Below are 13,233 nucleotides of genomic sequence, written 5' to 3' on the forward strand. Positions count from 1 at the left end.
CAAAGTACCAAAAGAACTGATACAAGTTGATGGTTGTCCAAGCTTAGCTGCTAATAGGTTTTGTTTTAGTGATGAAAAAATTGAAATTCTTGTCCAGTTCGAGGCGACATACATAGCAATAGAAGACTTTTTTAGTTCTCCTTAATTTTCTTCCTAGACGCCAACTTTGAAGCCTCAGATCTCACTCATTTCTTAATAGATTTCGCTCAAATTTTCAGATTTTATATAAAATTACTACATTCTATCAGAACATTGTATAATATTTGAAATGTTTACTCCCATTTTTGAATTTTTTCCCTTTAAACGAAAATTATAGTCTTTTATTTCCAGACAAAAGCTCAAAGACTGCTAAAGCTTGGGCAGAAATTCTGCTGAATAAAGATTATAGGATGATTGAAATTGTGCACATCGGTTTTTGTTTTTCGATTTCTCTATTCAAAATTGGGTTATATAGGGGTAAAAAATTAGAACGCCTCAAAGAGGGAAAATTCACACACACAGTCAACATTCTATATCTCGAATTTGATGGAACTTAAAAATACTTCAAGATATCCGATGATACGATATATTGAATGTAAAATATTTTAAGAATATGTGGCTGGGACTTCCACATCACTTCGACATATCCATAGAATTTTAGATATATGAGTTCGAGATACCGAAGTTCAACTGTATTTTGCTTTTTTTTTCTTAACTGAAAATATTTTGTTAAAACGTATAGAACAAAGTTTGTGGAAAATTACGGAATATTTCTAATGATATATCGGGAAAACTGCTGACCCCTTGATAAAGGCATCTAGAGGGGTCGAAAGTTTTTTTTTTCCTAATATCTCAAAAAGTTTTGAGAATTTGTTATACATCAAAGAAGCTAAGTAGTTTAAAATCTATGGTAGAATGTTTTGATTTCATCAAAATAAGTCTTGTGACATCACTTCCGGTTAAATCGGAACTAGTCAGAAAATGCATATCTTTTGCCGTTCTTGACACGTTATTGGGAATTACCCCAACATAAAAAAACTATATTTAACTATAGTTTACTTGTTGTTGCTTTTAAGTGTTTTTTCCGTTAACCTATGGGCTGAGCTAGTTTTGTGTCGTGTGATTGAGAAAACTATGTGATTAATCTATATGTTTTTTTGTTTTAAATAAAGCCAATTAATTCTTATCTTTTTGTAATATGTAAAGTAGTTTTTAGATGTAGCCATTTGTAATTTTAATCAGTTAGACTTTAATCAATTGTGTTTTTAATAATTTATACAAGAGGTGAGCAAAAATAAGCTTCGAATAGCCAGAAAAGTCTTGTAGCAGTATCAGGCAAATTTATGGATATATTAATATTATTATAAATCTTTGAATGGATTATAGATCGAGATGAATACTTGCCCGGTTTTTTTCGTCGCAATCAAAGAAAGTCGTTACGAGATGCGAATTTAAAAAGTAGTTTTTTCATAATCATTTTTTGAATATCATCTTTGACATTAGTACGTACTTAATAGTTAGTTAAAAAATAATATCTATTTATGCTTAGCATATGATTTATTTTGATATTAATGAATACAAACTGTTGATATTTAAATTTTAAAATTTAATGCACAGGTTCAGAATTGGCGGCTGACTCCGTAAACTTCGTTGGGCAAGTCAGACATCATATATATTACGTAATAAGGCATCGTAAAGTGCAAGATTGCTAAAAGTCTGGCACTTTATATCTTAACAAGGGGAAATATTTTCATTAACGGTATTAAACAAAAGATGGTAAGAATACTCTTCTGAACAATATACAACCTTTCAGCTTTTGCCAAACATTCCCATTTTGGATTTAAATGGTTGGCCTGAAATATTTCGTTTCGTCCTTTCTTGAAACAAAGAAAAACATTGGAATAGTTATTGAAATTTTTAGGGCATTATAGAACAAAAGATGTTAACAATTAAGGTAGAAAAAATCAACAAAATGAAAGCTTAGCATGGAAATCCTTAAACCAATATCTTTTAACGAAAATATTTCAAAATAAGGTATTATCTCGTCACAAAATCGGGCGGAAGTCTTATTCGTTGATAGCAACAAGATAAATCTCATGAAGTTGAGATCTTCTGTCCCCCAGGGTTTTTTTTTTTCGTTCCAAATTTGTGCATACAAGATTTTAAAAAGGTCACTTCCAGTTCAGATATTTTTGCAGATAAGTATATTTTAAGAGTATTAAATTGTCCGACAGTTTTCTTGAAATCAGCTAAAGATATAACCTACAGTTTTCAGCGATGCTAGAGCAATTTAGGTAGATATTACAGAAGTTGATCATTTTGTAGAAATCACTGCACGCCGACGCTCGCTACATCTGATGAAAGTTGTTAATTTAAGAGGATGATGTGACATAACTGCTACTTGGGATCCCCTTCTCAACGACGAATTATATTTAATCTACGACTCTTGTTTGTAGTATTCAAGCATGAGTGAATATATACGACGCCTTAAGAATAGTTTCAATAGTTCAGACACATTTTAGTCATAAGAAATACTGCAGTAGCTTTGATTTTTTAGACCCTATTACAGACAAATTCTGCCAGGTTTGAGAGAATATGTTCTATTATGGCAAAAAGGGCGGGGTTTGGTACAATAGAGGAATATGCAGTCCGAGTAGACCTTATATTGCTATTGTTATTATTTAGCACATAGTCATTGTCCAATCCGATGACAGAGCAACAAAACATGCTGGTTTACTACGTTTATATTTCATCAGACACGTGTTTTAGGTCAATTTACCTGTTATTTTTTTTTTTTACATTTGAAACTTTTATAATGTTCAACCGATGCTACAGACCCTTAAACGTTCTACTTTCCCATTTTTCCATTCGCTCACCGTTCGTTCAGTGTTCGTTCAGCGTTCGTTCACCGTTCGTTCAGCGTGCGTTCACCGTTCGCTCTCCGTTCACAGTTTTGTGTTCACCGTTTACCGTGCGCTCGCGTTCACCGTTCACAAAACGTTCACCGTTCGCTCTTCGTTCCGTTTAGTTTGTGTTCACCTTGCGTTCACCGTTCACTTATCGTTCAGTCTTCATTGTCATTCGGAACTCCGAAGTGAAAGGACTTATCTTTTTGATGGTAAGGATTTACACGTTTTTTTAATTAAATAACTAAGATATCGTGTTTGAAGAATAATTATTTTAATGCAAAAAGTATCTACGATATATATATATATTTCTATTATTATAACTTAGCTGTTACTTTATCCATAAAATTTCCCTGGAAAAAATACATTAAGAACATACATGTAAGTAGAACGATGCAAAAATATTAAATTTAAATAAGGGCAATGTACCTGTACAAATACTTAAAGCGCAGCATTTTGTTGTAATGTAAAAGACGACAAATCGTTAATAGATGGATAATAATCCAAGTCTTTTACAAGACAAGAATACACAAAAAAATATTTCTAACAAGTCTTTAAAGAAAAAATGCACGAAAACATGTTAGAACTACATATATGTCTGAGAATTATGAATAGTACTACAGATATTCAGTTAATTAAATATTTGTAGAGCGAATTAAATTGATAGTGTAATTTTAAATTTTAGAAAAGACAAACTGTTTAAAATGTAATACTATAGAAGTTTTGTTCTACATCACGTATATAAAGTGTATTATTAGAAAGGAAAAAACCTTCCTTCACCGAACTAAATATACGTTTGCCATTCAGTATGATTAACAGCCCCCCCCCCCCCCCCCCCCGGCACCTTTTCTCCCGAAATCAAATTCTTAGTTAGTATTTTCAGTATAAATTAATTAATATCCAATGTGTATTATACATGTATCACAGAAAAAATTATTCTTTAAACAAACATCAAAACAGTCATTATATACATACATGTGCCGACAGTGGTATTTTGATTTGGCAAGGATTATGTTTTAAATTAAATTTCAATTTAATCCTTCCAGGTATATACATGTATTGCCATTATTTATTCATTTTTTCCGTAGAAAAGCGAAAATCAATTTTAAAAATGATGTAAACAAAATGTTAAAACTTCTCTGAAATACGAAGTGACTCTTTGACTTCGGCATGTTCGGTGAAGCGAGATTTAAACACCTCTATTGTGTCGAATTATTTTGATTGACAGGACAAGCACGTGCACTTGGAGTGAATCGTTTGAACTTGATGAAGGAAAATAAAAGCCGATGCTTACTGTCAAATGGATTTGTTAATCAAAAAAAATTGATTACTTTGACTGCGTGGAACATTAGAAAAAAATTATATGAATTTTTATTCGATGCAACAAATATCAGAGAATCGAAAGGGCTTACACCTCTCTCTTTCTCTCTCTCTCTCTCTCTCTCTATCTCTCTCTCTCTCTCTCTCTCTCTCTCTCTCTCTCTCTCTCTCTCTCTCTCTCTCAAGTTTCTATTGCTTTTACATTTGTCATGTTAAATAAAAACTATGACAACATATTTATTATTTATTTAGTTCTGAAATTCTTATCTATTACAAATAATTTGAATGCCTCTTTCCATTATCTTGTCCGAGTATCATCATGGTCGGGAAATGTCTTCAGATATACATTTACATGTAAAACTTAGCTTAAAAAATAATCAAACAAAATAAAAGTAACTAATAAATATATAATATTATTGCATAAAAATTTTAAATACGAGTGAATGGTGCAATATGTCAATAGACCTTTGTAAATTAATAAAAAAAATCGTTATTTTACACGGAATCGCCGTGACATCGAAATATATATTATTTAGTTTTAATGTAATAAATTCATTCTGTAAGTATAGTAGTTTTCTCTTCTGAAGTCCACATTATTTTAATACTAAGTAGTTAAAAGAATAAGCAGATTTATTTTATTAGTAAGAATCATTTTTATCTTTTATACTACACGTGTTCGGTAACAAACACACATGTTTTACGGCAATAAAAATCGTGTTATTAAAATATTGATTTAAAATATCATATGTATGTGCAGAAAAAATGTTTTAATTATTTATTCACTTATTTATTTATTGTTTATTTATATTTTAGCATCTAACATTAAAATATAACAGAATAATTTAAATGCAAGGAAAAAATCTGAGGCAGTCCGAATAAATCGTTCATCTTGCGTTCACCGTTCGTTCACCGTTCACCGTTTGCGCTCCGTTCGCGTTCTGCGTTCACTCACCGTTCTCCGTTCACACATCGTTCACCAAGTTGCGTTCAGCGTTCACACATCGTTCACTCACCGTTCGCTCTGCGTTCTTTCACCGTTCGTTCACCGTTCGCTCACCGTTCAGGTGGGAAAGTAGAACGTTTCAGGGACTGTATTTAAAAATACTAATATGCATAAATTTGCAGCATTTACGGTTTGTAAGACAAGAAATGCATATAAAACTTGTATTCCCTGCGTGTAGACCTAACAAACTGCTCACCAAACACGCTACAAAACTTTTAACTTATCGTATCTGTGATAAGTTACATCAAACATTTAAGCAGAATTTAGACATTAGATTTTTTGTCAATTTACCGGGGGCCGCAAGTCATCCTTTCTAACACCTTTTCTAAAATATATTTTTTTTCATTGGAATATATTTTTTATGATATATAGAATAAAACGAGTGTATATTTACAAGGTTTTCAAATGATATCTATTAAAGGGGTTGGTCCCTAAAAAGGGGAACAGATTATCTTTCCTGATATCTCAAAAAGCATGGAGAATTAGTATTACATCAAAGAAGCCGTTTTTTTTCCTAAATTACAAGAAACAGACTGTCAAAGAGATTGTCAAATTGTCTTGAATGACATTACCTCCGGCAAAAAGGTAATAGTCATAAATTTCTTTTTACTACAATGTTGACATTGAATTTTTAACTCTGTGGACGTACAATCGTATCCATGTCCATGAAGATAACGAACTGATTTTAAGATTTAAAGTCCAAAAACAAGACAAAACAGGAACAAAGCAAATACGAACCTCAAAAACATAGGTTTATTTTATGCAATGGAGGACTGATCATCCCCTGTGGGCTAGTCACAACTGCAGAATGCTCCTTGTTCTGATCAGTAAAAAATGCAAAATAACGAACTTAACATTAGTTTAACTAGAAAGTCTGCTATTGCAAGCAATAGCGTATTTGAAAATCAAAGTTAAAGAATTTTCACTTTCCCGTAGTTTCCATGACATTAATCGATTATTTGAAATTTTTAAATGCGATTCTTACTACTGCTATTAATAAACAATAAAATAAAAATAAGTTTCATGACGAATGTTCAAAGGACAAGAGAGAAAACTCGCGGACAAGATTTGTAGCTTTTTTCATGTTTCCATGGTAACGGTAGCCATTTTGAAACTGAATGACTCCACAGCACAACTGCAACCAGTGATCGAAATTGGCGGGAAGTTTCAAGAATATTGTCCCGCAATCTCCGAAAAACAGACTGGAGAATACAAAACATGCGTACAATCGCAATATGTTGTCCCCGATTTCGTTCTGGGCGACATGATAAACATCGGTCATTATTTGATTCAATAATGATTTGTATTTGCTGACAAGTCATTGTATCAATCATAGAAGTTACGAAATGATGATTTATAAGGAGACTGTTGATATTCTTTTTAATCAACTAGTTCGACAACAAATTATCTCGTTTTAGAATTTTTTCATACGTTATAGCATGTTCTTGCGTATCGAATCAACTGAGAAATATATACCCCGTATGCAGGTAATGCAAATGAATTGCTGCATAAATTCGTGAAATTGACGACTGAAAATTTGGCGTAATTTCAATCAGATAATTTATCAAAATAAGGATTAAATAATTTGTATTTATCAAAACGGTTTTTTATTATATAGTGACAACGTCTTTATGTTGTTAAATATGCACATGTGAAATTGATGCAGCAATATTAACGGGTGTTTCCTCCAAAAAGACTAAAGCTGATCCCTTGGTTATTATCCTTCGTAGTAGTGATAAGAACCATACCTGCAATGATTGCTTCAAATGCTACTCCTATTCCAAAAATGTCATTTTTTCTGGCAGCAATTACACCAGCAACGTTCGTTCCGTGGCTATAAAAAGAGAAAAAAAAAGTATGTGAGGATATTAATGTATCCGATTCTCCGAGTATAGTCTCCATGTCTAAAATATAAATGGAAATATAATGTCAAGAAATGTATACGTGAAAAGAAAATATTGTCGGAATCTTCAACACCATGCTGTAAACTGCTCACGGGGAAAAGGTAACGTAATAATTCTATGACGTGATAATTAAGTGTATATTACGTCACAGTTCAGTAAAGAGTCAAGCTGCCGAAATTTAGATCTAAAAAGTCCGAATTATATTTTTGTCTTATATCTAATAACAATACATGTACATTAAAAATTCCTTCCAAGTGCTATATTGAGCACTGATACATTGTGCATGAGACAATTCTAAGTTAATTTTGGCATTAATCATCACAATAACACCATTATTACTGCTGTTTTCGATACAAAGTTACATAACATTTACATTCCTCAAATAAATAATATGGTTTTCATAATCAAAAGATTTTTTTAAAATCATTTAATTTTATCTTATCTCATTAATATTTTAAGGTCTTTCATCTTTAGCAAAAGACCTCTTTGATAATCTTATGTTTCCTTTTCACCTTTTTCACGATTTCTAGAGTCGCACGCGACGTCTAGAGAATTATCTAAAAAAAAATTTATGAAACTTTCAGGATTTGTGTATCAGTACTTCATCCTTATGCGCTTTTTTATAACGTCACTTCCATTCTGAAATATTGTCGATATTTTGATTTTTCAAGAGATTGGTTATCGGATATTTTTTCATGAGTGGCTAAATAGAAACAAGAAAAGCTCAGGTATGATAATGCTATGTCTGTAGATATAAGTTTCGCATTTCAATTTTAAAAAAAATCCACACATTGGAGCTCCCCATGCTCCTAAAAAAGCATATTGAATCTTTATTTTAAATCAACATTTTTTTTCGATATATTTTTCCTGTAAATAATTTGCAAAAAACACAAAGAACTTTTTTCCTGCAAAATGGTTTTATTTTTCATCCAATATCTTGAAAAAGGAGATAGCTATTAAAAGTATTTGTTTTTGGCTTTTTTCCCCACAAAATTCTGAAGTGTTTGCAAAATACTTTTACTTAAAAATGTCCTAAGCCAAACCATGAGTGCATTTTACAAACACGTTTGTCGCATATTAAATTTAGGATTGTACTTACTACAGACTTCGACCCCAGCAACGCTTTGATTATGCTTCATAATCTTAAATATAGTATAGAAATAAAGATAAGATTTCAAACTTTTCTAAAAAAGAAAAAACAAATACTGAATGCAATCAATTGTGAAGCAAAGAAGTTTGAGACTGACACCACAAACCCAAGTCTGATGTAAATCTAGGTCATACAAAAATCTTATGTGAAACGTATTTTGAAAATATTTTCTAGCATATTTCGTTTAGTTTTTCGACAATACCTGTGACAAACATTGAGGTAAGTTGCGTTTAAATGTCCAGTTTAACTTGAAATGTTAGATTTTGCATTAATATTTTTACTATGGAAACGGTTTTGAAATATTTAGGAGAGGATAAAGCTATCCTAAAGTCCCGAAAGAGTATGCACTTATTTTTGATTCATCAACTTGTTTGTCAATAATTTACCTCGTTTCAGAAATTTTTCATACGGAGAGCATGCTCTTGCGTATCGAATCAAATGAGATATATCAACTCCAGGTGATGAAGAAATCTTATTAGATATTGCTGCATAAGTAAGAGAAGTTGATGAAAGTAAAGTTAAAGTCCTCACGTTTATCATATAACTTGGTTGTAAGGATACCATTAGCGTCTTTTTCAAGTAAAATATCTATATATGAAACAGATGTGTCAGACTCTGTGGTATCTTTTATCTCAAGCTCTCCTTGATATATCGTAAAGACGTAGCAATGGAAATTATCATTGTTAATTGACAACACGTCGTCGATATATCTGAAGGTCGAGTTGAAGGCCACAGCAAATGTTTTTTTTTTCTTTTTACCCATATGATTTTGCATATATTCTTCTTCATATGAATACAAAAAATAACTATACTTAGTTGCTTAACACCGTTCTTATAAAAAATTATTTTGACATTTTAATTTAAAGGGTATACAGGATAAAAAAGTAGCAAATAATTTTTTTTTCTGTTCACTTAATTTATCTAATTAATGCGCTTTATCAGAATATGGAGAAACATTAAAGCACCAAAGATTTAGACATTCACAACGTTGAATACTGCAGTATCCTCCACTCAAACAAATTAACACAAGACAATCGTTCCCCAAAGATTTCAAAAGTTTAAAGAAAAAAACTTTACTCAATATTTCCATGCATTGATTAGGTCGTTTTCTACTTCCGCTAGATTCTGCTGTTGGAAAAGCTGTCTCACTCTCATGTCTATCTTGTCCCATACATGCTAGTTAAGGTTGATTTGTGGATGACAAGGGGGGTAACCGAAAATGTTTTTGCCTTGCCAATAATAGTTACATAACGTCTCCTTACATGTATTCCCCATTTTACCAGTTTCACATTGAGGGGAGGGCAGGTTCGGTTCCAGTTCCATTGATTTTTCCGGATAATATCTGAGATGTTTTGTGGTGTTTGTTATACTTCTAACAATTTCTCATGTTTGTAAAGAATTTGGGTATGCTTTAAGGCCTTTTTGGTGGTTTTAGTAAAGTGAAGACATACAGTAAAAGGAAACAAAACTTTCCTCAACTAATACCAGCTTGGGTCATTTTAACTTCATGCACTTACACATTGTTTTGATGACGAAAACTGCATTTTAATTAAGCTTTTTTTCTGTTTTTTCGTCCACAATTGAAGATGGAGAAAGATGGAAATAAAAAATATGGAAAATACACCCGAAATACATATGGAGCTTGAATTTCATGCTTTAAGAAGAAAACAGTCACGGTAGGGCTGTTACACATTCGATTACAATTTTTTGGCCTTGACCTGTTAGCATTGCAAATTAAACAAATTTTAAATCAACTAGTAAAATGATGTGAAGGTTTTAAATTTCTTAAAATGATAAAAGTTGGAACTTCAAAATTTTGACAAATATATCTTCTAATTCGGCATTTACGACCGTTAAAGCTGATTAAGGGTCGTAAACATCGGTTTTACGGGCTCCACTTACGCGTCGCTGGTAAAACTCGATTTCCGACTTTTAAAACAGCATTAACGGTCGCAAATGCTAAATTATAAGTGGAGCAGACACCTGTTTTTCTATATTTCTATTACAGCGAAAGTTATCTCCCTTGTTATTATTAATTACTTATTATATATATTGAAACTAAATACTTAATTAGTGTTGAATGTGGATTAAACTTGTCAATTAAAACCATTGTATGCTACTTTAGTTGGGTTACTAAAGATCAGTTGATTGAAAGCTTGATTAGTGTTTAAAATAATTTGTAAATAAATTAACACTTAGTATTTTAGATGGTACTTGAGATATAAAGGATTTTCCTGGCATTGTTACGAACAAAAAGGTTCTATAGGTTAAACTCGACAAATTTTGTTGGTACATGTAAGTGTGCGGACTTCCCTGCATATATTGTACTGTGATAAGTAGTAAGAGCAAGGACATCCCTGCCTATTGTTTGACAGATTGCATGGTCATCCATGCTCTGTAGATGGCATCTTATAGCAGCAAGTGTGCGGACATCCCTGCTTGTTGCTTCGCAGGGTCAGGTGTGTGGACATCCCTGCCTGCATCGTGTGGTAGAGCATTGGTGTGCAGACATCACTGCCAGTGTCTCTAGTGTAGAACCGTGTCTATAGTGTCAAGTGTGCGGTCATCCCTGCTTGTCTCTGCGCAAGGGCGAGTGTGCGGTCATACCTGCTTGTCTCTTCGGGGAAGTGCGCTGGTGTGTCGACTTCCCTGCCAGTGTCAATTGTTCATTACCAGTAAAGACCTTATTTAACGCAGTACCGAGTGATTAAGACTGTGCATTGTATATATTTGCAGCATCTCAAGGCTTTCCGTTTTTATCACTGGTACGAGCCTGCGGGGGTTCACAAGAAGTGGCCTCCCTTGCACGCTACAGAAGATGGATTTTCACTAAATAAAGCGGCCATTGGGAAATAACTCTTTGTTATTCGAGCCAACCGAAATCTATTTATATATACCCGGTGTATAAAATTTGTTTTAAAGGAAACATAAAATGAATAAGTTTTTGATTTTGATCATAAGAAACATGATAATATCAAGCTTATTTCTTGATATTACTAACAAAGTTAAATGAAGGTGCATGAAATTAAGAGGGAATAAGTATTAAGTATTATCTACAATTCAAACATCATACCTTTTGTCATATGTGGAGTCTTCAAAGGGACGAAACGTCAAATTCGGGTCCTACAATAACAACTAAATAGTTTATCCGAATGGAAATCGGAATGTTTCAAGAAATTTAAATTGACTCTTATCAAAAATGTTATTACCAGATTTAAATCTGGGTGATTAAACACACCGCCATCTACAACTCCTACTACAATCCCACTGCCTGTAACATAGTTCTTCCATGCAGGTAAAACGTTCATGTGTGTCTCGGATAGATTTGTTTTATGCTAAAAAAAAAAAACATTCATAAAAGGCCAAGAATCGTTTCATGGGAAAACACAAAATTGATGAAGCACAAACACTAAGTAACAAGATACTTACTAAATACCATTCAAACTCCCAGTCAGGATCCGAAATAGAAATATTACGGCAAAGGGAACTAGAAGATTTTTTCTTCTGAAAGAGATATATAATTTTTCACATTTATAAATACTGGACAATTCTTCATCCACGAAATCAAATTAACCCGTGTATTTTCATCAAACTACAAAAATCTGACTCCTCGAAAATATGTGATTTTTTTAGAAGTTTGCTTCATTATACAAATTGCTTTATGCATATACTTCGTTTTTAATGTCAGACATTTGTCAATACTCAAGAGCCATTCCCTCTAATGGCTTAAGATTTTCAGAATTTCTCCGAACTATCTATGATAGAAGTTTTTGATACCCTAAACTAATTTTGGGCAAAAATTGGTTGTTATGTGTTATACGGCAACATGTCTTAAAGTCTGAAAAAAGACATTTTCTAACATGTTTAGAGCCCGATAGTAAACATTTGCGGCGAAGCAAACAATTGACAATGATTGTTTCCTAAAATTGAAGACTTGATGTCTTAAATGCATGATAGACATGTTCGGTAAAACAACTTTTACAGACGTTACTCTTGTACCAAAGCATCAAAAAGTATAAACAAATATCCCTTGAATTTTATATTTTATTGAATTGACCAAGTTATAGAGAAAAGAACCTTGAAAAATATACCAAAATAAATTGTGACATTTAATTTTGGTATGCAATGGTTACCAAGGCTTTTATACTATAGAAACCTTTAAAATTTAGACTGTTTGATTAAATCTGATCCTATCTTAGTAGTATAACGGGTCTGGTTGGCCGGGTCAACTAAGTGCACTTTTGGGGCTAAGGGGGATAGCCGGGTCAAGGGGGGGATAGCCGGGTCCATTGAGTGCAGCCCCTGGGGGGATAGCCTGGTCAAGGGAGTGCAGATTAGGGGTCTGTGGGGGATAGCCGGGTCAATTCAGTACATGTATCCCTCTAAATATAGGGTGTGTTTACACTGTGTTTACATGATACACTACGCTGCTACTACGATTCATAACGCTGCTACTACGATTTTGGCAAGTAGTCAAGAATGTCATTGTAACGTCACGCATTCATTCACAGTCTAGACGGTCTAGCCAGCCAGCCTGTTCAAACTGGATTTCCTCAAAACAATAACAAATAACACACAAGACAGATGATAACAAGAACACAGATTTTATTCAGAATCAACCAAAGAGTGATCCTAAATTTCCAGCGCTGGTTTATTATACCATTGGCTTGTTTAGGGTCTTGTGCATAAATATGTTGGACTTACTTTTAATCATACTGTGTACGATTTTGTACACATTCTAGTCAGCGAGCTTACCTATGCATTGTGACATCATACACTTGTATAATTAAAGTTTCATTTTCACTTTTGTTTCTAAGAAGTGAACTTACATTTTTCAGAAAATGTAGGACTATCTTTTGTTTTTTCCTCTCTTTTTCTATGATGATTTTCCTGCTGTGAAGCTTTTCTTGTTTAAAGCTCAATTTCTCTATGACCACCGAAGTAAACATCCTGATGCATTCTTACCATGTG

General features: G+C 32.8%; 1 protein-coding gene across 1 annotated transcript in view; it reads right to left on the reverse strand.

The window, feature by feature from the left end:
* LOC134250614 (furin-like) overlaps positions 1 to 11,726 on the reverse strand; it is a 46,196-nt gene extending 34,470 nt beyond the window's left edge. The window contains exons 1-4 of the mRNA XM_062732972.1: positions 11,692 to 11,726; positions 11,472 to 11,597; positions 11,336 to 11,385; positions 6,957 to 7,042 (exon numbers count right to left, since the gene is read on the reverse strand). Of these exons, the coding sequence (XP_062588956.1) occupies positions 6,957 to 7,042; positions 11,336 to 11,385; positions 11,472 to 11,570 (235 nt within the window). The 5' untranslated portion in view covers positions 11,571 to 11,597; positions 11,692 to 11,726. The remainder of the gene's footprint in view (positions 1 to 6,956; positions 7,043 to 11,335; positions 11,386 to 11,471; positions 11,598 to 11,691) is intronic.
* Positions 11,727 to 13,233: the final 1,507 nt, after the last annotated feature.

The sequence above is a fragment of the Saccostrea cucullata genome, unplaced genomic scaffold (assembly GCF_032062105.1).
Source record: "Saccostrea cucullata isolate Sc308-1 unplaced genomic scaffold, CSIRO_AGI_Scuc_v1 ctg1747, whole genome shotgun sequence".
NCBI classification, from domain to species: domain Eukaryota; kingdom Metazoa; phylum Mollusca; class Bivalvia; order Ostreida; family Ostreidae; genus Saccostrea; species Saccostrea cuccullata.